Here is a 22,215-nt window from a genome sequence, read left to right as displayed (position 1 = left end):
GTGTGTACCTGTATTCCCAGCTACTTGAGAGGCAGTAGTATCACTTGAGTCTAGGAGTTTGAAACAGCATAGGAGGTTGGGCAGCATAGCAAGGTCCTGTTTTAAAAACTAACTAAAGAACAGCATATTATGTAGTACAGTTGTTTGTTCTTTGAATTCGGGGGGATTACTTTACAGTGGCATCTAGGATGGCTGCATGGTTTGGTGATATTTAAAGGTGACCCCACCCAGGTCAGAGCCTGGGGTTTACCCACACTTCTGAAGCCCACCCTTCCCTCCCCTCTCCAGTACCCACAGAGATGACTATCGCCTAAGTGCTAGCATCGGAATTGCTTTGTTTGGTTTTGTTCTTTATATAAATGGAATCATACAATATGCTTTTTTTTTTTTTTTTTTAATACAAAGGTTTGAACTCAGAGCCTTCTACTTGCAAGTAGGTGTTGTTCCACACCCCCAACTTTTTTAGCTTTTAAGACATGATCGGGTGAGTTCAGGGTGATATGGCCCTAGACGCTTTTAGCTTTTAGTTTGTTTCAGATAGGGTCTCATGTTTTTCGTTAGGGTGGCCTTGGACCACACTCCTCCTATCTCTACCACCTATGTAGCTGGGATTTGCACCACACCTAGCATTAAATATGGCTTATTTTACTAAACAATATGTTTAGGGTTTTTATATTAATCTGTTTTCATTTTTTGTAAAATAGTGGTCTTTCAAGTGGGCTAGGGAAGTCTCTGACACCCTGTAAGGAGGTCTACAAGACCAGAACTGTGCTAAGAGTTGTCTGTTCCTTGCTGTCCTTCAAGGCAGTTACCAGTCCTGCTGTCACTGCATTGTCAGCTAATCAACTCTGGGCCTTGTGATTTGAGTATTCTAAGCCTAAAATTTTATTATAGCACTTGTTTTTGTTTTTATTCTTATGTGTATACGATGTTTGGGTCATTTCTTCTCCGCTTCCCCAACTCCCTCCCTTATCCCCCCTGCCCCCAATACCTGGCAGAAACTGTTTTGCCCTTATCTCTAATTTTGTTGAAGAGAGAGTATAAGCAATAATAGGAAGGACCAAGGATTTTTGATAGTTGAGATAAGACTAGCTATACAGGGAATTGACTTACATTGATTTCCTGTACATGTGTGTTACCTTCTAAGTTAATTCTTCTCGAACTAACCTTTTCTGTAGTTCCTGGTCCCCTTCTACTATTGGCCTCAGTTGCTTTAAAGTATCTGCTTTGCTTTCTCTGAGTTGAGGGCAACAAATGCTGTCTAGTTTTTTATGTGTCTCACCTATCCTCATACCTCCCTTGTGTGCTCTCGCTTTATCATGTAATCAGAGTCCAATCCCCTTGTTGTGTTTGCCCTTGATCTAATGTCCACATATGAGGGAGAACATACGATTTTTCGTCTTTTGGGCCAGGCTAACCTCACTCAGAATGATGTTCTCCAATTCCATCCATTTACTAGTGAATAATAACATTTTGTTCTACTTCATGGCTGCATAAAATTCCATTGTGTATAAATACCACATTTTCTTAATCCATTCGTCAGTAGTGGGGCATCTTGGCTGTTTCCATAACTTGGCTATTGTGAATAGTGCCGCAATAAACATGGGTGTGCAGGTGCCTCTAGAGTAACCTGTGTCACAGTCTTTTGGGTATATCCCCAAGAGTGGTATTGCTGGATCAAATGGTAGATCAATGTTTAGCTTTTTAAGTAGCCTCCAAATTTTTTTCCAGAGTGGTTGTACAAGTTTACATTCCCACCAACAGTGTAAGAGGGTTCCTTTTTCCCCGCATCCTCGCCAACACCTGTTGTTCGTGGTGTTGCTAATGATGGCTATTCTAACAGGGGTGAGGTGGAATCTTAGTGTGGTTTTAATTTGCATTTTCTTTATTGCTAGAGATGGTGAGCATTTTTTCATGTGTTTTTTGGCCATTTGCATTTCTTCTTTTGAGAAAGTTCTGTTTAGTTCACTTGCCCATTTCTTTATAGGTTGATTAATTTTGGGAGAATTTAGTTTTTTAAGTTCCCTATATATTCTGGTTATCAGTCCTTTGTCTGATGTGTAGCTGGCAAATATTTTCTCCCACTCTGTGGGTATTTTCTTCAGTTTAGAGACCATTTCTTTTATTGAGCAGAATCTTTTTAGTTTTATGAAGTCCCATTTATCTATGCTATCTCTTAGTTGCTGTGCTGCTGGGGTTCCATTGAGAAAGTTCTTACCTATACCTACTAACTCCAGAATATTTCCTACTCTTTCCTCTGTCAACTTTAGAGTCTGATACAGGGTCTGATATTAAGATCCTTGATCCATTTTGAGAAAATCTTGGTATAGGGTGATAAACATGGATCTAGTTTCAGTTTTTTGCACACTGCTAACCAGTTTTCCCAGCAGTTTTTGTTAAAGAGGCTGTCTTTTCTCCATCGTATATTTTTAGCGCCTTTGTCAAAGACAAGTTGGTTATAGTTGTGTGGCTTCATACCTAGGTCCTCTGTTCTGTTCACCTGAGAAGAGAACATATCATATCTGTTTTTGTGCCAGTACCATGCTGTTTTTATTGTTACTGCTTTGTAATGTAGTTTGAAGTCGGGTATCGTGATACCTCCAGCGTTGTTCTTTTGACTGAGTATTGCCTTGGCTGTTTGTGGCCTCTAGTGTTTCCATATAAATTTAACGGTAGAGTTTTCAATCTCTTTAATGAATGTCATTGGAATTTTGATTGGAATTGCATTAAACATGTAGATTACTTTTGGGAGTATAAACATTTTTACTATGTTGATTCTACCAATCTGTGAGCATGGGAGATCTCTCCACTTTCTATAGTCTTCCTCAATCTCTTTCTTCAGAAGTGTATAGTTTTCCTTGTAGAGGTCATTCACATCCTTTGTTAGGTTTACACCTAGGTATTTGACTTTTTTTGAGGCTATTGTAAATGGAATTGTTTTCATACATTCTTTTTCAGTTTGTTCATTATTAGTGTATAGAAATGCTAATGATTTTTCTATGTTGATTTTATATCCTGCTACCTTGCTGTAGCTATTGATGATGTCTCAGAGCTTTTGAGTAGAGTTTTTTGGGTCTTTAAGGTATAGGATCATGTCGTCTGCAAATAGGGATATATTTTTGGCAGTTTCTTTACCTATTTGTATTCCTTTTATTCCTTCTTCTTGCCTAATTGCTCTCAGTAGGAATTCCAGTACTATGTTGAATAGGAGTGGAGATAGTGGGCATCCTTGTCTGGTTCCTGATTTTACAGGGAATGGTTTCAGTTTTTCTCTGTAAAGTATGATGCTGGCTGTAGGTTTGTCATATATAGCTTTTATAATGCTAAGGTACTTTCCTTCTATTCCTAGTTTTCTTAGAGCTTTTATGATGAAATGGTGTTGGATCTCACCAAAGGCTTTTTCTGCATCTATTGAGATGATCAAGTGGTTTTTGTCTTTGCTTCTGTTAATGTGGTTTATTATGTTCATTGAGTTTTGTATGTTGAACCACCCCTGTATTCCTGGGATGAAGCTATTTGGTTGTGGTGAATGATCTTTTTGAAGTGTTGTTGAATTTGGTTTGCCATTATTTTATTGAGGATTTTTGCATCAGTGTTCATTAAGGAGATTGGCCTATAGTTCTCCTTTTTGGAGGTGCCTTTGCCTGGTTTTGGGATAAGTGTAATACTGGCTTCATAAAATGTGTTAGGCAGTTTTCCTTCCCTTTCTATTTTGTGGAGCAGTTTAAGGAGGGTTGGTATCAGTTCTTCTTTAAAGGTCTGATAGAATTCAGCAGAGAATCCATCAGGTCCTGGACTTTTCTTTTTGGGGAGACTCTTGATTACTGCTTCAATTTCATTTTGTGTTCTAGATCTATTCAGGTGATTAATATCCTCTTGGTTCAGTTTTGGATGATCATATGTATCTTGAAATCTGTCCATTTCTTAAAGATTTTTGAATTTATTTGCATATAGGTTCTCGAAGTAGTCTTTGATGATTTCCTGGACTTCCATGGTGTTTGTTGTTATCTCCCCTTTTATATTCCTAATTCTACTAATTTGGGGTTTTTCTCTCCTCATTTTCGTCAGGTTTGCCAGGCATCTGTCGATCTTGTTTATTTTTTCAAAGAACCAACTTTTTGTTTCATTAATTCTTTGTATTTTTTTTTTTGTTTCTATTTCATTGATTTCAGTTCTTATTTTTATTATTTCTCTCCTCTTTGTTTTGGGATTTGCTTGTTCTTGTTTTTCTAGGAGTTTGAGATGTATCATTAGGTCATTGATTTGGGATCTTTCAGTCTTTTTAATATATGCCCTCATGGCTATAAACTTTCCTCTCAGGACTGCCTTTGCTGTGTCCCATAGGTTCTGGTAGGTTGTGTTTTCATTTTCATTGACTTCCACGAACTTTTTAATTTCCTCTTTTATTTCACCAATTATCCATTGTTCATTAAGTAATGAGTTACTTAGTTTCCAGCTGTTTGCATGTTGTTTGTCTTTACGTTTGTTGTTGAGTTCTAGTTTTATGGTATTGTGATCAGATAGTATGCACGGTATAATTTCTGTTTTCTTATATTTGCTGAGGCTTGCTTTGTGCCCTAGGATATGATCTATTTTAGAGAAGGTTCCATGGGCTGCTGAGAAGAATGTATATTGTGTAGAAGTTGGATGAAATGTTCTGTAGACATCAAGTAGGTCCATTTGATCTATTGTATATTTTAGATACAGGATTTCTTTATTGATCTTTTTGTGATGATAATGGGGTGTTAAAGTCTCCCACGACCACTGTGTTAAAGTTAATATATGCTTTTAGGTCCTTCAGGGTATGTTTGATGAAATTGGGTGCGTTTACATTAGGTGTATATAGGTTGATAATTGTTAGTTCCTTTTGGTCTATTTCCCCTTTTATTAGTATGGAATGTCCTTCTTTATCTCGTTTGATCAATGTAGGTTTGAAGTCTACTTTGTCAGAGATTAGTATTGCTACTCCTGCCTGTTTTCAGGGGCCATTGGCTTGGTAAATCTTCTTGCCTTTCATCCTAAGCCTATGCTTATTTCTGTCCATTAGATGGGTCTCCTATAAGCAACAAATTGTTGGATCTTCCCTTTTAATCCATTTTGTCAAACGGTGCCTTTTGATGGGGGAATTAAGTCCATTAATATTAAGTGTTAGTATTGATAGGTATGTGGTGATTCCTGTCATTTAGTTGTCCTAGTTGTTTGAAGGTTTGATTGTGTGTACCTAAGTTGAGGTTACTCTGTACTTTCTTGCTTTTTCTTTTCCTGTAATTTGGTGCTGCCTGCCCTTTCATGGTTATGTTGGGTTTCACTTTCTGTGTGCAGAATCTCTTGAAGTATGTTTTGTAGTGGTGGCTTTGTGATCACATACTGTTTTAGTTTCTGCTTCTCATGGATGGCTTTTATTGCTCCATCTGTTTTGAATGATAGTTTTGCTGGGTAGAGTATCCTGGGATTGAAGTTATTTTCATTCAGTGCCAGGAAGATCTCACCCCAATCTCTTCTTGCTTTTAATGTTTCTGTTGAGAAGTCTGCTGTGATTTTGATGAGTTTACCTTTGTATGTTATTTGTTTTTTTCTCTCTTACAGCCTCCAATATTCTTTCTCTGGTTTCTGTACTTGTTGTTTTAATTTGGATATGCTGTGGGGTAGTTCTATTTTGATCTGGTCTGTTTGGTGTCCTGGAGGCGTCTTGCATCTGTATGGAAATAGATTTCTGTAGATTTGGGAAATTTTCTGTTACTATTTTGTTGACCATATTATGCATTCCCTTTGCTTGCACCTCTTCTCCTTCTTCACTACCCATGATTCTCAGGTTTGGTCTTTTGATTGAGTTGGTGAGTTCTTGCATTTTCTTTTCACAGGTCTTGAGTTGTTTTACTGATAGTTCTTCGGTTTTACCTTTAATTACCATTTCATCTTCAAGTTCTAAGGTTTTGTTTTCTGTTTGTCTGTTCTGCTGGATTGGCCTTCCATTTTGTTTTGCAATTCTGTTTCGTTCTTTTTTCTGAGGTTTTCCATATCCTGGATGGTTTCCTCTTTAATGTTGTCTGTTTTTGTCCTGAGTTCATTTATCTCTTTATTAATCGTGTTCTTTGTTTCATTTTGGTGTTTGTACAGTGCTTCTATGGTTTCTTTTATTTTTTCTTTTGCTTTTTCAAATTCTCTATTTTTGTTGTCTTGGAATTTCTTGAGTGTCTCCTGTACATTTTGGTTGACCATATCCAGTATCATCTCTATAAAATTCTCATTGAGTACCTGTAGTATGTCTTCTTTTAAATTATTCTTGCGGGCTTCATTTGGTTCTTTGGCATAGTTTCTCTTCATCTTGTTGGAGTCTGGATCTGAGTATCTGTTTTCTTCATTTCCCTCTGGTTCCTGTACTAATTTTTTGTTGTGGGGAAACTGGTTTCCCTGTTTTTTCTGTCTTCCCGTCATTGCCTTTGGTGTTGTTATTGTCCCTGTACTGTGTGCAATTAAGTATTTTCTAGCTTGTAATAATAACAATGGTGATATTTAGAATGGAAGGGTGAAAGGAGATGGAAAGAAACAAGTTAAAGAAAAAGGAACAAACAAACAAGTAGAAAAAATATACAAAAAAGTTTCAAAGATATAAACAGGGAGAGATAGTGTACTAATCAACAGTAAGCTGAACAGGCATTAGAGAGACAGAGAGAGGATTGAAAATCAAAAATAAAATTAAAAAAAAAATGAAAAAAAAGTCTCCAAGTTCAAATGCAATAAAATTTCAGTCTTAATAATTTTGGTGTTCATCCCTCAGCCTGCAATCCTGGAGATGGTGTCTCAGAAGTAGTTCTGTTGTGTAGTCAAAGGGGAAAAAAACTAAAAACAAAAACAAAAAACAAACAAAACCCACAAAGTGTCCCAAGTTCAAGTGCAATACAGTTTCAGTACGTTTTTCAGCATGCAGCTGTAGTTTGGTTGTTGTCTCATCAAAGGAAGAGAGACAAAGAGTCTAGAAACAGTTCTGTGAATGGCCATCTGAGGCTGTGGCTTGCTTGCCCGCTGCTGTCAGCCTTCTGTTGCTGGAGGCTTTATTTATGCAGATCTCGGGAGTGAGCTTAACACTCACCAGGCCCCTCAGTCTTTGTTTACTTAAGAGTTCTCCTGGGCTCCACCACCACTGCTGCAAGCTTTCCCCTTTCCAAGCACACTGGGGGAGGTGACATTGCAGCAGCTTTCTCAGGCCTGTGTGTTTATTTACAGTTCACATGGAAAGTGGGTCTTTCCCCCTCTTCTGTGGAGTTTTCCTCCCACTGCCACTTTTACAACTTTCCCGCTCCTGGTTGCTGGGCGTGTGCCACCATTCCTGCCTTCTCCAGCTAGCTTGTTGTGAGGGATTTCCCCTCCCCCCCCTTTGGTGCTCAGGGCACCCGCCCTCTTTGCTACATGTCTTTTTTGTTGTTATTGCTTATTATTCAGTTTTTTTTTTCTTTTTTCCCTGGATGGGGGTCAGTCTGTCCAGGGGACTATGCTGATCTGGCCCAGGGTTGTCTGTGGGAGTACCGCGTCCCACTTAGCTCACCTTGTTGTCTGCATCTTCCCTAGCAGTCTGGGCGCTGCCATCTGGTGGCAGCGCAGGAGCCCTCCTGGTTTCTCCATTTAACGTGAAGTGGAGATGCTATGCACATGCTGGAGGTGTGGAGGAGTCAAAATTTTGCCTCTTCTCAGTTGTTTTTCCTATAAGGTGTATCTCCAGCGTCTCTGCAAGATTTTAATTTAGGAGGCACACTTTCTGCTTCCTCCCTCTAGCCGCCATCTTGGAATCTCGTGAGCTGGGCTTTAAAGGCTGAGTAGGAGTTTGTCTCAGGAAGAGGAAAAGGAGGAATAATGGGAAGGGCATTCCAGGCAGAAAATGAGGTGTGGTTAAGGCATGGAGGTGGCAGGGCAGGTGTGCCCGGGAAGGAACATCACAGAAGGGTGGAAGTGTAGGGAACCACATGGAAGTTCTCTAGCAATTGTTAGTAGGTATATTGACAAAAGCTCTTTATTGTTCTTAATGATTTTTTTTTTTTTTTTGTAATATTGGGGTTTGAACTCAGGTCTTCTACCACTTGAGCCACTCTGCCAGTCCTATCAGTGACCTTTTAGTGAGCACGGGGGTCCCAAGTCCATAGTATCTGTGAACTGCTGTGATGTATGTTCCTGAAGAAAGTGGAATTAACCATGTTATTTACCTCTTTGAATTGGTAGATGCATTGATTACTCTTGTTTCACATTAAAAAAAACAACTACCCAATGAATTAAGAGCAATTTCATGGGCTGGCGGAATGGCTGAAGTGGTAGCGTGCCTGCCTAGCAAGTGTGAAGCCCTGAGTTCAAACCCCAATGCTGCAAAAAAAAAAAAAAAAAAAAAAAAAGCAAACTCATAATTAAATAAAGCTGACAAGTCAGAACCCTACCAAAAATGTTAACATTTAATGGTGAAAATCCAGAACATCTGTTTTATCAATCATAAAACGAGGGCGAGATTGCTGCATTTATATATGAGCACAGCAGTGCCGACTGTTCTGGCTGATGCTGCAGAAAGAAACATTAATATTTAAAAGGACAAGGGAGAAGACTTTGCCGAGAACATATCTTCCATCTGAGAATCCAGGACAGCCAGCTGAAACACTATTAGAGTGACTAAGCTGAATTTGCATGTAGTTGAGACCTAAAAGGTGTCCACGTTGAGAATGCAATGCCAGCATTGTCAGCTAATCAGTAAATGCCTAGGGGTGTTTTCTAAACTGAGTAGAAAAGCATGCAGATGTCTATTTTATAGTGACTAGTGGCCAGTCCTGTCTGTCTGTGCTCAGGTTGTCTGGAGGCACATAAGTTTGTGTAGATCTTTAAAAAGCAGTGGTCCAAAAACCTGGTGGAGTGGCTTAAGTGGTAGAGTACCTGCCTAGCAAGCATGAGGGCCCGAGTTCAAATCCTAGTACCACCAAAAGGAAAACAAAACAAAAAGCAGTAGTCCAAAAGTCAAACTACAAATTACATTGAAAGATTAACTGTTTCCCAAAGTACTGAGGAATAAACTTATCAAAGCATGTGATGCCTGTAAGAGTAAAACAGGTTTTTCTGAAAGAGTTGAGAAAATACCCATTGTTGTCTGATGCGAAGACACACTGTTCTGTTCCCTTGTTGTCTATGAATTCAGAGCAAGTTCCCATCAAAGTTCAAATAGAGCCCTGCTATAAAACTGCTGATCTGACATTAATAGGCTGTGTAGCTCATGATAGCAGTTGTGGGAGTCCTGTGTGAGAACCTCAGGCGACACAGACATTAGCCATATTGGGATGGGGTTAACAAGAGGGCTGTCTTTCTGTCTGTCCTGGAGAACCTCAGCTTGTCTGGAATGAAGCATTATTGTAAAACCCACAAGTGCTGTTGATTAGGAGTATAGGGAAGAGTTTGGTAACCTGGAGTGTACCCCACAGGGAGCCAGGACATAGCACAGGCCTGTCAGTCCTCAGGATTTGGACAGGTACAGGAAAATGTACATTTGCTGGAAGGGGCCAGGCAGCGTAGTATTGATAGATCTGGGGGTTGGACTGCTCTTGGGTGGGTGGAGTAGATTTGGTTGTGTACTGTTTTGTGGCTTCTGAGAATGTTTTTGTTGTGCATGTCACTTTTTACGGGCATCTGCCATGCCTCAAGTGCACTGGGCTTCTTTAGCACAGTAAACCCCAGGGCCTAACTGGCGAATTTGAGTACACAGAGTGGTCATCTTCCTATTGTGATAAGGTGACACCACCAAGGAGAACGGCCCATTTGGGATGAGGCATCTCGACAGGAAGCAGTAGCTAAAACTCAAGATGTCTTGTTCTCTGCCTGGGCATTCCCCAGCCAGGCAGCCTCACTCTGCAAGTGGACAGACAATGGGGTTCCTTCTGCTTGCATCTCCAGCATGCACCACTATATGTTTTTGAACATTTGTTTTAGATCCATTTATCTGTCACTAAAGGATCTAATTGGTTTTTGGTTTGGTTTTTCTCCTTGGCCATATGGCTTATCAGATGGATGGCGAGTCGGAGGAAGACCAGGAGTCAGCTGACACAGGGGAGGACGAGGACGGCGGAGACGAATCTGACCTGGTAATCCTGCGCTTAGTCTGATGTGTGTGCAGTGCAGGAGCTGCAGATAATACCATGGTCACCCCCATTGTGTGCTGAGAGTCATAGGCAGGCAGGAGTCTTGCCTGAGGGAGAGTGGATAAAGAAACCTCAGAGTTGTGGCTTAGTGTTGGGTGGGACAGGTGCAGGGCTGGGCACTGAGGTACAACATCAGGCAGGGTCTGGTGCAGGGCTGCCCACTTCTGAGGGAAGGGTCATGTAGAGTGGGGTTTTACCGCAGTGGCTGCCGAGAGGAGGAAGTGCTAGATTTGAGATGCTTTGAGGTAGAATGGAGGGAGCAGAGTCCTGCTCTTCCCTTGCTGAGGTCTGTTGCACCCAGCAAGCCACTGAGTTGGGGCCTGAAAGTCTGTCGGAGTGGGGGGCTAGGAAATGGGGCAGTGTGAGGAGCACACTGAGCCTTGCTCATTCCTTTCCTCACGGTTAGTTACTGAGCTAATGAATCCTTGGGAATTCTAGTGCATGAGTGCTGAGTAGAGGAGGTGAGCAACATGTGAGCTCAAAAAGGAGGTCTCTTTGCTATGGGGAGGAAGTGTGGGGCCTCAGATCATGTGACATAGAACTGAAGAGAGAGAAGGTGGCCCATGGAGTCAACTGCTGTGGACCCTTGGGTTTGGTGAGTAAGTATTGTTTCCAGGTTGAGGAGGCAGGGTCAAGGCAGTTGAAGGCTTTGCTTGCAGAAGTTCTACCAGAAGTTTTGTGTAGTGAGGGCTGTTTGGGGGAAGGGATACAGACAGTGCAGGCATGTATCGTGAAGATGGTTCCCCAGCACCATCCCAGCTGAAGCAGCTGCAGCAGGACACACTCTGGTCCATTGGGACAGCTGACATGCTGTGTTGTGTGACCGTATGTGTCAAGCACAGCATCCTTCCTTGGAGTCATGTTTTTGTTTTTGAGATAAGGTCTTGCTGTGTAGCCCAGGCTGGTTTCAAACTCACAGTTTTGGTTTTTTTTGCGGTGAACTTGGGGCTTCAGGCTTGCTAGGCAAGTACTCTACCACTTGAGCCACTGGGAAGAAGGATCGCAAACCCTCATGCTCTGTTAGCATGACCTGTCCCTCTCCGACGTCAGCTACCAGCACATACTCCTGACTCCTGGTGGTTACTGGTGCATTGCAGCTCTTTCCCTGCTCTCCATGTGGCCTGGGTACTTCCTTTCCTTAGGAGCAAAACAGGTGGATACTTATGATGGAAAGTTGATTGCTTACTGAGTTCATTTATGTAGTTCCTGAGAAGAATTTTCCATTTTATTATTTTCTTTTGTGTCAAACTCAAATAAGAGTTATAAATTCTATTTTAATTTTCTTGACTCTTCTACTTCTAAAAGGACTGAGCATAGAGAGATGTGTAGGGAACAGCATGAGTATCTTTAGAATGTAACCCAGAAAAATGTCTAAAAGCGAAGTGAGTCTTTGAGAGGAAGAATCAAGAAATAGCAAGAATTTTATTTTGCAGGCAAACAACTCCTAGTCGTTTTTGTTCTCAGGTGCTCCCTCTGCTTTGCTTCTGATGTATCTGTCCTTTGGTCCTCCAGAGTTCTGAATCCAGCATCAAGAAGAAATTTCTCAAGAGGAGAGGAAAGACCGACAGCCCCTGGATCAAGCCAGCTCGGAAAAGGAGGCGGAGAAGTAGAAAGAAGCCAAGTGGCGTGCTTGGTAAGCACAGTGAAGCCTGGGCCTGTGCACTTGGTGTGGGGCCTCAGCTCAGCCTGGGGCTGAGGTTCTGTGTAGGATTTCACTTGAAAAGATGGTCCACTGTTAACAAATATTTGAATGACTTTGTTAGAGAAATTTAAGTTAACAAGTGGAATTTGAATTCAGAGCTTCAAATTAAGCAGGTGCTCTACCTCTTGAGCCACAGCCCTTTTTGCTTTAGGTTTTTTTGCCCAACAGGCTTGGACTACGACCTTCCTGTTTGTTTCCTGCTGGGATGAAAGGCATGCGCCAGCACTCCTAGCTTTTACTGGTTGAGATGTGGGGGATGTCTCACTAACTTTTTGTCTGGACTAGCCTCAAATTGCAATCCTGCTAATCTCTACCTCCCAAGTAGCTGGGAAAGCACATGTGAGCCACTGCTCCCAGCTTGAGTGTAATTGTTTTGAGTCTACCTGCTGTTACATGTGTTGAAAAGTTCCTTCCCGTCCACTGGCAAGAAGTAATCCACCACGTGGCTATACCGTGGCCCTTTCACCACACTCCTTTAGGTGGGTTCTGGGCTCTTTCGAGTTGGACTGCTAGAAAGAAACCTGCTGTGAGTTGTGTGCAGCCTTCACCAGGCAGGTGCTCCATGTGTCTGTATATCCAGGAGTGGCATGTCTGATTTGTGTGCTGAGCACTCAGCTCTTTCAGAAACTTCTGAGCTCTTTTTCAAAAGCATAGATCCTCTTTTACATCCCCATGGCAACACTTGGGTTCAGCCCCTCTCTGTCTTGCTAGGCTTATTGGAGTTTTTAGTCTAATTCACTTCAGTGTTTCCCATGGTCCTGCAGTGCTATCAGGTTGTTTTTACCTGATGAATAAATGAAGTTGTACCTCTCAGCCTTTCTGTATCCTTTTGTGAAGTGTGAGTTTGTATCTTTTTGCTCATTTGTCTTCTCACTGAGTTGTAAGAGTTCTATAAGTATTTTGAATACAAATTATTTAATCAGATAGATGTTTTGCATGTATTTGTACCTAGTCTCTGGCTTTTTTATTTTTCTTAGGATATGTTTAGGGTAGGGTAAGAGCAATAGTTAAAATTTTTTGAAGTCTAATTTATAGATTTTCTTTTATGTTCATACTTTTTGTGATCTGAGTAACCCCAGTCACCAGAATCTGTCTGTTTTCTTCTGAAGTTTTACAGTGCTCACACGGATCCCTGGTGTACCTGAGGTAATGTTTGAGCATGGTGTTAGGAAGAGTCCACTCCCTCCTATAGGTAGGCAGCTGATTGGGCACCATGGGTCAGATTGACTTCTTTGCCTGGGAGCTTGTGTCAGCAGGATGTGGTGGCTACTGGGCTTGCTAACTGGTTCCATTACTCTTTGTTGGCCTTTATGCTACTACCATGAAGCAGCAGAATGTGGCTCCTCTTTTGAACGATGTCATCTATTCCTCTAGCTTCTAGCAGAAGAGGTCTGTTGACTGGAGTCTGGAGGCAGCCTCTTGAGACAGGGAGGCCATGGAGAGGCCTGACATCCCGTCTGCTCCTTCAGCGTGTTTCCTTTCCCCCAGGATTACCCATTGAGGTCAGAGCGCTGATAAGGCTTTTACTCTTGGCTGACAATAGGTCCAAGACCAAAGTTGTTTTTGGGATAGAGACTTCATCTTTTTCATTTTGGCTGTACTGTGTGCCTAAATATTTACTCAAATAGGAGTTTGAATTTTATTTCTTTACATAAAGTATTTAAAATTTGACCACTCATGTTCTTTAAATTGTGCAGATGTGAATTAAAAGATGTTGGGTATCATATCTCTTGGTGGTAATGGTTCATTTGTTTTAAAATAATTATATTGAAATAATATTGATGACCAGTAGTTAGAAGGTTGGCTATGTAACATGGTCATTTCCCCTTTGCTGGTATTAATGTATACTTTCCTTAGCTTTTTTTTTTTCTCCCTAGTACTGAGGTTTGAACTCGGCCTCATGCTTGCTAGGCAGGACCCTACCACTTAAACTCCTGTTTTGTGTTGTGTTGGTTATTTTAGAGATGGGCTGGCTTTGAACTGTGACCCTCCTGATTTCCGCCTCCTGGGAAGCTAGGATTACAGGTGTGAGCCACTGGCACCCGACTTTTCTTTAGGAAACATCCTTAAAATTGCAGAAACTTGACTTTATATCTCTCTCTTGGGCCCTTCTGGGAAGTGTGGACAGGCTGGCCTACTGCTACTACCATCCTGTGTCCCTGAGTCTGAGGGAAGCCCTGGCACCTCCCATTGCACTGTTGAGCTAGTCCTCCTGCAGCCATCCCTTCTTAGCATATTTAGATTTTATTGCTTTCTGGTGAGTGGTGTACTTCATAGGTTTCTGTGTCTGATGGGATTGATGCTAACCCTGTCCATGGGAAACCCCCTGTGTCGGCCAGGACAACTGAAGGTCAGCACCTTCAGTGAACATAGATTTCCTAGCCACTCTGCATGTTTGGGCTGTTTCTTCAGCTACTTTATGTCAGCTGGTCTTTCAAACCTGCAAATTAGACTTTTCTATCTTACTTTAAGGCAATTTACAGAACATTTATCACATTTTTATCCATTCTCTTGGTTACTTGATTCAGCTTTTATTTAGCAGGGAAAGAGATAGAGAAAAATGTTTTAATGTGTTTGTGCTGTTGTTTTTCTCAATGCAGCCCCTCATAATTATACTAAGTAGATGTAGGGAATTAACAAAATGATGCACAGGGAGAAAATGACAGTGAAACTGGGGTGGTCCAGGTAATAGGCATCACAGTTTATGTTTTGAATGGATTCATTAAAATTGTCCCTTTCCTGGGAAGTGGCCTCTTGCCTGAGGAGTCTGGATGGGTGTGGTTATCTGCTCGATTCTTATAGTATGTGCATTCTGCGTGTAGGTTCTGAGGCGTGTAAGTCGTCTCCAGGAAGCACTGAGCAGACGGCTCCGGGAGACAGCACGGGGTATATGGAAGTTTCTCTGGACTCATTGGATCTCCGCGTCAGAGGGATTCTGTCCTCCCAAGCCGAAAGTGAAGGTTGGTGTTGGAACTGTGACTATGCCATCTTGCTCTTTTTGTTCGTCTGATACCTCTTGGTGGATGTTACTAGAAAGTCTGATCAAATGCATCACTAAGGTGATGCGGATACAAGGACTACTCATGTTCTTCGAATTGTTGATGACTTGTCAGACATGATTGACCTTCCCTTGTCTGTCTAGAATCTAATTCACCACTTACAGGTGCTACAGAATACATTAACTGGGTCACTTGCAATACTCAAGTGGCAGAAAGTATGGGAGACCTCCAAGAGCATAGTGGAAGTCGCCTCCTGCCATATAGGTTGCAGGAGGTTGTGTCTTACAGTGTTTTCCCCACTGTGGGCCAGGCACACTGTGATTAAAAGGTGTCCTTCTTCTCTGGCCATGTCTCAGAACTTAATGGATAGCCTATTTTGAAGTGTGCCTTCAGATGATCTCTGATTCTAATTGGTTGGTTGCAGCTGTCTTCTGGCTGGTGTTGAGCAGACTGCTCCCAGGTATGTTCTGACATGAAGTGCCCAGGTGCTGCTATGTGCCTTTAGTCACAGATGCTCCAGCAGTGCCTGCTGGAAGCTCTTGTGCAAGCTTGCTGTCACTTTTCTCTGTCCATTCCCCTCTGTTTTAATCACTTAGAAACTTTCTATAACTGAAAGTCACTGGTGATCTTGGAAGACTGTCTGTGGAATATAATACTGGGAGGGAATGTAAAATCTTGTAGCTATTTACATTCCACGTAGGCTTTGCAAGTATAGAGTTGTGGTTTACAGTAGGGGTTTAATGAATCATTTATTAAAATGACAAAATGACTGACTTTTTAGGAGTTTGAATGCTTAAAGAGGTGTGATTCACTTGTATAATTTAGGAAACTATCTTTAGGTTAAGATATGAATCTTAGCCAGGCGCCGGTGGCTCATGCCTGTAATCCTAGCTACTCAGGAGGCAGAGATCAGGGGGATCGCGGTTCAAAGCCAGCTTTGGCAAATAGTGAAATAGTGCTCAAGACACTATTTCACAAAAAAAAAAAAAAAAAAAAAAAAAAACCAGCACAAAAAAAATGGCTGGTGGAGTGGCTTCAGGTGTAGGCCCTGAGTTCAAACCCCAGTACCTCAAAAAAAAAGACATGAATCTTAGGTTTGTCCATAAGAGAAAATGATTTTTAATTCATCTCACACCAACTGGATCATAAACCCTCATCGTATGTACCCCATGCGTCCTTTCTACATAAGCGTAACTATGTTTAAGTTTTCTTATTCTAAACTTTTAAACTTGGAGGACTCAAGAGGTTGGCGATTTGACTGTAAGCAGGGAATAGTACTGTTTTTCAAGTTGACTCACTTGCTGTGCAGGAAACCTGCTGGCTGTTGTGGCAGGAGGTTAAGATGGCAAAGGCCCTTCCACCTAAAAATACATCTCTCTGTCTCTAGTAAAAGTAAGTACCAAAAGTGGTAAATGTAACTGCAAAGAGCCACGAGTGGCTGGCCCAGGGGCCTGAATGGTGAGGGCCAAGTTAGAGAGATAAGGGAAGAGAAGGCCAATTTATAGTGGTTTCCTCAGATTCCATGGTATTTTATAAATTGGCCTCCCCAAATTTACTTAACTTTGATTGATCAGTCCTGATTGATCAATCAGTAATTGGTTTGCTCAACATGCTTTTCATTGAGAGAATTAACACCTAGAAGAAACAAAACAGAGCATTAATCACTTGTGTTCATGCTTCAAGCATGGAGGAGGGACACCTGAGGGAAGGAAGTGGGAGAGCAAGGCTGCAACAGGTGTGTAGGCCTTGGAAGACTGCTCAGCCCAGTTAGGAACAGGTGGTGGTTCTAGTCATGGTTCAAAACCAGAACTTGAGCATGTGTGGATAAGAGAACATTTGTGCTGCTGTCAGAAATCCCCACTTGCATCAGCTTCTTTTCTCATGTGTCTGCTTCTAGATGAGCTGAGTGATGTTGTCATCCCAGCAGGTAACAGGAGGCAGAGGACTTGAGGTTGGGAGAGGTCAGGAGCTTATGACAGTGGTTATATGGGAGAGCAGGACAAGCTGAGCTCAGTGGAGAGGTTGTGTACATGGAGGCTATGTCAGTCGTTTCTCTTGCTGCCCCTGTAATTCTTTGCTGCTGAGGACCGGAGCACACCCCAACACACACAGATGTCTGTGCCATGACACTGCTGCCCAGGTGTGTAGATCCTGTGTTCTTTCCACCTGACTTCAGCTTCCTTAGCCACACATGGTCTGCACAGTGGAAGGACAGTTATCTGACTGCTTCTTTGTGGATTTGTCTGTTTCCCTATTTAAAAGCCAAGTTAATGAACAGGATTATCTTAGAGGCCCTTACAGTTTTAAATTTGAAGTGATTCTAATTTGAGTTTTGCCTCACATTTCTTGACGTTTTGGTGTGAGGGACTCCAGAGGCTAGACTGGGAAGTCAGACAGCCAGAGTTACAAGCTCCTTTCTTTTTAGAAACCCATGACTCAGGCTGTCCCTCATTTGTTGACCCTGGGTAAGGATGGACTACCTCCTGGCTAGGACCTATGCCGATTACTAATAGGTCAGAGATGAATAGTGAGTGGCTTCATGGGATGAAGACAGATTGCTGGAGGCTGACTAAGGCAGCATGCACTTGTAGAGAATTTGTCTGAGTGATTTGTGGATTGGACAGCTCCAGACCAGAAGCAATCAAGAAATGCAAGGGAAGGTTATATAGGGCAGACATGGAAATCTGCAAGCAAATCATTACTTGGGTACAGTTACCTTCTGCCTTACTCATAAGTCTGTCAATAAATCAGTTGGCTGCTTCTGATTGGCTGAGCATAAGTTTCATTTTTCTAAAATACAGACATTTAGAAGAAATAGCCGAAAGGTTTGTTGTCTGTGAAATAGGCAATGTCCAGGTGGCCTCCATGGCTTAACTGGCTTGGAAAAATCACTGATCAGTGACTGACTGGTGCAGTTTAATCTACATCAGCAGTGTATTTTTAGATGTAAACACAGAGGTAATTATTATTACTATTATTTTATTTTTTGGGCAATACTGGGGTTTGAAGTCAGGGCCTCAAGCTTGCTCAGCATATCACTTGAGCCACCACACCTCCAGCCCTAGAATTAATTTTTTTAATTTAGAGAGGTAATAGTATTTGAAACACTGATTCAATTTCTATTTCTGCTGTTTCACAAAAGGACATGCAGGGGCTCTGGCTTCTTTTGGAAGGAGCCACTCATAAGATTGCATGATCTTTCTGGCAGCCACTACCTATGACCTCCATCCCCCACCTCCCTCTTAGGGTGACCAGGTTAGATTCTGCCTTTCTGCCCCCAGGTGAAGTAGGCACCAGCTTTGCTGTGCTCAGGCTTTGCTTCCTGTCTCATTGCTAATCTCCACATCAGTCTAAACTGTGAATGATAAATGCTGTTATAATTAATATTTGTAGGCCAAATTATCTTCTAGCTTATTTTTGTTTTTCCCAATTTTTTTCCTCTCAGCCTAGTATATGGGCTTTTTTGGATGATGTGATAGGTAGATAATATTCTAGACAATAAGTAAATGATTAATAAAGCCTTAAAAATTGAATTTCTCTTGGGGGGGGTGTAATTTTTTGGGGAGAAGGGGTGTAATTTTTAAACCAAATGAGGAAAACAAGGTCTCAGCATTTAGTGAATGCTTTTTTGTGTGAAACCCAGAAGATTGAGGAGTTGCTGATGAATATGGAACCTCTCCCTCTGACCTGTGGCACAGGCCTTGAGAAGATGGATTAGCAAGTCATTCTTTGGGACCTGGTAGGAGGCCTGTCCATGGGAGAGGCTCACACATCCTGTGCCTTTTTCCCACTGTGATAGGTGTCAAGGGGCATGTGGATGCCCCTCCTGAGCAGTGCTGGTGCATAACGCATGGTGTTGCTCTTATTTCCATGCAAAAGAGTCTAAAGAGAGAGACTGTAAAGACTCTGGAATTGATTGCTCTGAATGGTCTTTATAGGTCAGGGTTGCATAAGCTGATGCGTGTCTGTGTGACTTAGGGCTGGCCAACGGTCCGGACGTGCTGGAGACGGATGGCCTCCAGGAAGTGCCTCTCTGCAGCTGCCGGATGGAAACCCCCAAGAGCCGTGAGATCAGTACCCTGGCCAACAACCAGTGCATGGCCACCGAGAGCGTGGATCACGAAGTAAGCATGTTTATTTTCACTTAAAACAGCTGCAGGAATTGTCATGCACCAGAAAGTACAGCTTTTTGCAATTAAGGTCCAGCCCGTGGTCTCACATGACAAAGGGTCTACACAGACTTTCCACAGGGCTGATGGAGCAGCTACTGGTGATGAGATGCAGAATATACATCTAGAGCCTGCTGAAAAAAGATAAACTACACAGCTTGCTTCACTTCTTTTGTGACCATGCTTTTATAAAGGTTTTTACTACCTTGCTATAAACTCAGAAATGAATAGGTTGAGATAGGACATTTACTCCCAGGTGCACCTGCTGCTCAGGACAGGTCTCACCCAGTGTCACTTTCCTCCTGCTGTTTGTGACTTAGACTTGCTGAGGATTTCACAGCCCCTCTTCCCTTGTTCCTAGAACTGAAGAGGAGGAAGAGGCAGCACATGGAGGGAATCCCTTTTCTGAGAATTTCTCCACTTCTTGGCAAAGTTTCTTTCGGCCACTGGAGCTACTTGGCTGAGGCTAGCCAAAGGTGGCGCTGAGCAGCAAGCTTGGCCTGTCACTGGGAGAGGTGCCACATGTGGTCACATATCGTTGGTATCCTCCTCTGCCTGGCTGCATTTGGTCAGGCATTCTCTGGAGGAAGGAAGAGGTCATCATGTGGTGCTTTGGTTCCTTCTGCTCTGTGATGGATGCCCATGGCTGTCATTCCAGTGAAGTGTCTAGTCCTTTTGCTCTTTGGAGTCATTTTTGTCAACTGAAATACTGAGTTTGAGCTATAAGTTTTAGGAATGTGTGAAGTACTAACAGCAACAACTCACACGTGTTTCCTCTGTGCCAGGCGCTGTCTGTTCTCTCTGCTACATCTTCTCCAGGTTCCTACACTAGTGACCTGTTGGGGAAACTAGACACCAGACTCTAAATACAGCTGATGGCTTTCTTGTGCTATTTGTTACTCCCCTTAGTTCCTATGGCCTGAAAATGGGATCTAAAGGTATGGTGGGTTAGAGACTTCAGATACTTAGGAGGGTATGCTGGGATGCTGGAGGGATGCTAAGGTGAATCAGGGTTTTGGGGCTACCTGTCTCTCATCAGCCTTTCTTCTAAAGATTTTAATGTCCTCTCACCACTGCCTGAATCTGTTATTTCATTACAGTTGCAGTTTTTTTCTTTTTCTTTTTTTAAATTCACCCCCTCTGTAAAACAAGCAACAAACAAAAACAGTAAATTCACCCCTTCCATTATATTGCCATTTCCTCTTCCTCATTTCTCAGGGTGTTTGGTGGATTTCATTATGCTGCCTTCTGTTCTATTGGTCTTTGTGTCTGTTTGTGCAAGAGCTATTCTGTTTATTACTATGGCTCTGTAGTATAATTTGAAGTCCAGTATTGTGATATGACCAGTGCTGTGCTTTTTGCTCTGGATTACTTTTGCTGTTTCTGGCCTTTTATGCTTCCATATAAATTTTAGGATTGATTTTTCTATTTCTGCAAAGAATGACATTGCATTGAATCTGTAGATTGCTTTCTCTAATACAGCCATTTTCATGATACTGATTCTGCCAGTCTTATCCTTCCATCTTCTCATACCTTCTTCAGTTTCTTTCTTGAGGTTTTATATTTTCATTGAAGATTTCTTTCATCTCCTTGGTTAGGGTTACACCCAAGGTTTTTTGTTTGTTTGAGGCTATTGTGAGTGGAATTGTTTTCCTGATTTCTTTCTCAGCTGTTCATTGTTGGTATACAGAAAAGCTACTGATTTTTTATGTTGACTTTATATCCTGCTGTGATGCAAAAAATGTTTATCAGATCTAGGAGTTTTTTTGGTGGAATATTTAGGATCTGTCATCTACAGATAGAGATAATGTGACTTCTTCCTTCCCTATTTGAATCCCTTTTACTTCTTTCTCTTGCCTTATTGTTCTCACTAGGAATTCCAGTACTATATTGAATAAGAGTGGGGAGAGTGGACACCTTTGTCTTGTTCCTGACTTCAGAGGAAATGGTTTCAGTTTTTTCTCCATTGAGTATGATGTTGACTGTAGGTTTGTCACATGTAGCACACAAGTTGGAGTTTTGCACTTCTGTTATCTCTTTTGCAATTAGAGGCTGGAATTATTAGACACAGACAAACTTTCCCTCATCCACTAGGGCAATTTGGTATCCATGCAGTTGGTTTCTCACTAGATGCACAATGCATAGCTATATCTCCTTCTCAGATCAGTGTGTTGCACTCTGGCCTCTGGTTATGTGCAGTGGGCTTACTTTGCTTCTTCCTCTTCCCTTTGATTTCTGTTCCTCTCTATAGCAATTTTAGAGAACTCACGGTCTTTTCTGAATTTTATGTGTTAAAAACTGTTGTGTTGCAAAATTAAACCTAGATCTAGTAAACTACAAAGCAAGTGTTAGGCTTAACGAGTTCATCTCAGATTACCTCTGGTAGTACCATCAAGATCAAGAAATAGAGCCTCCCACTTTTGCCAGGTTGTTTGGCCATCAGGGCTCACACTTCCGGATTCTGTGAATCCCACTCAGATTGTGGCTCAGCTCTGTATTTCTTGGCAAAGCTGCTTGTTTTGGAGCTGGGGTCAGATCAGCCCAATCCCTTTGTGAAACTATTGGGAAGTTTGTTCAAGAGAGGGCAGGAGGTAGCTATCTGTCTCCCTTTTTCTGATGTTAGCAGCTGCTGTGGCCTATGTTTTTCATGCATTGGAGGTTTCAAAATGGTGTTGTTCTAAATTCTGGCTTTGATGGATGCAAGGCAGGACAGAGGTTTAGTTCTTGCACTCTGTTGCTCAACCCTTAAGACACCGAATTGGTTCTCCATCAGCATCTGAAGCTGACCAGTTTTTCCTTTACAGTATCATTATGAGCTCATGTATTTAAACATATTTGACACTAGAATTCTTGGGCAGTCCCGTTGAAATGTCAATGCATCATGACGATCATCACTTTCTCCTGTGCTCTCCACTGTGAGCTCTGCACTATGTGCAGTGCCTGCTTCAAAGGAAGCCCTCTCTGACAGTTCTGTGGGTGGTGCAGACTCTACTTATTGCTGGGAGTTGGAGTGCACATGCCTCCCCCCCCCCGCTTTCTGCCCTGCACCAGGGTGAACTTTGGGGCAGTTTGGCCAGGAGGCTCCTTTCCTGGTTCAAGTTTGACTGAAACACAGAAATGTGCATCCATCTGAGCCTCCTCACATCTCCTAGATTGTCCACTGCTATCTCTTCTGGCCACAGTGATGA

The 22,215-nt window shown here is 42.1% G+C and overlaps 1 protein-coding gene across 9 annotated transcripts in view; it reads left to right on the top strand.

Annotated features, from left to right (window-relative positions):
• The window catches only part of Ehmt1 (euchromatic histone lysine methyltransferase 1), a 155,186-nt gene that overhangs the window by 88,506 nt on the left and 44,465 nt on the right, over positions 1 to 22,215 (top strand). For all 9 annotated transcript variants that reach the window (XM_074052703.1, XM_074052697.1, XM_074052702.1 and 6 more), the window contains 4 exons: positions 10,023 to 10,100; positions 11,670 to 11,790; positions 14,682 to 14,819; positions 18,837 to 18,982. In XM_074052703.1, coding sequence (XP_073908804.1) covers positions 10,023 to 10,100; positions 11,670 to 11,790; positions 14,682 to 14,819; positions 18,837 to 18,982 — 483 coding nt within the window. The remainder of the gene's footprint in view (positions 1 to 10,022; positions 10,101 to 11,669; positions 11,791 to 14,681; positions 14,820 to 18,836; positions 18,983 to 22,215) is intronic.

The sequence above is a fragment of the Castor canadensis genome, chromosome 13 (genome assembly GCF_047511655.1).
Source record: "Castor canadensis chromosome 13, mCasCan1.hap1v2, whole genome shotgun sequence".
NCBI lineage: Eukaryota > Metazoa > Chordata > Mammalia > Rodentia > Castoridae > Castor > Castor canadensis.
This window is presented reverse-complemented; position numbering and strand designations above follow the sequence as displayed.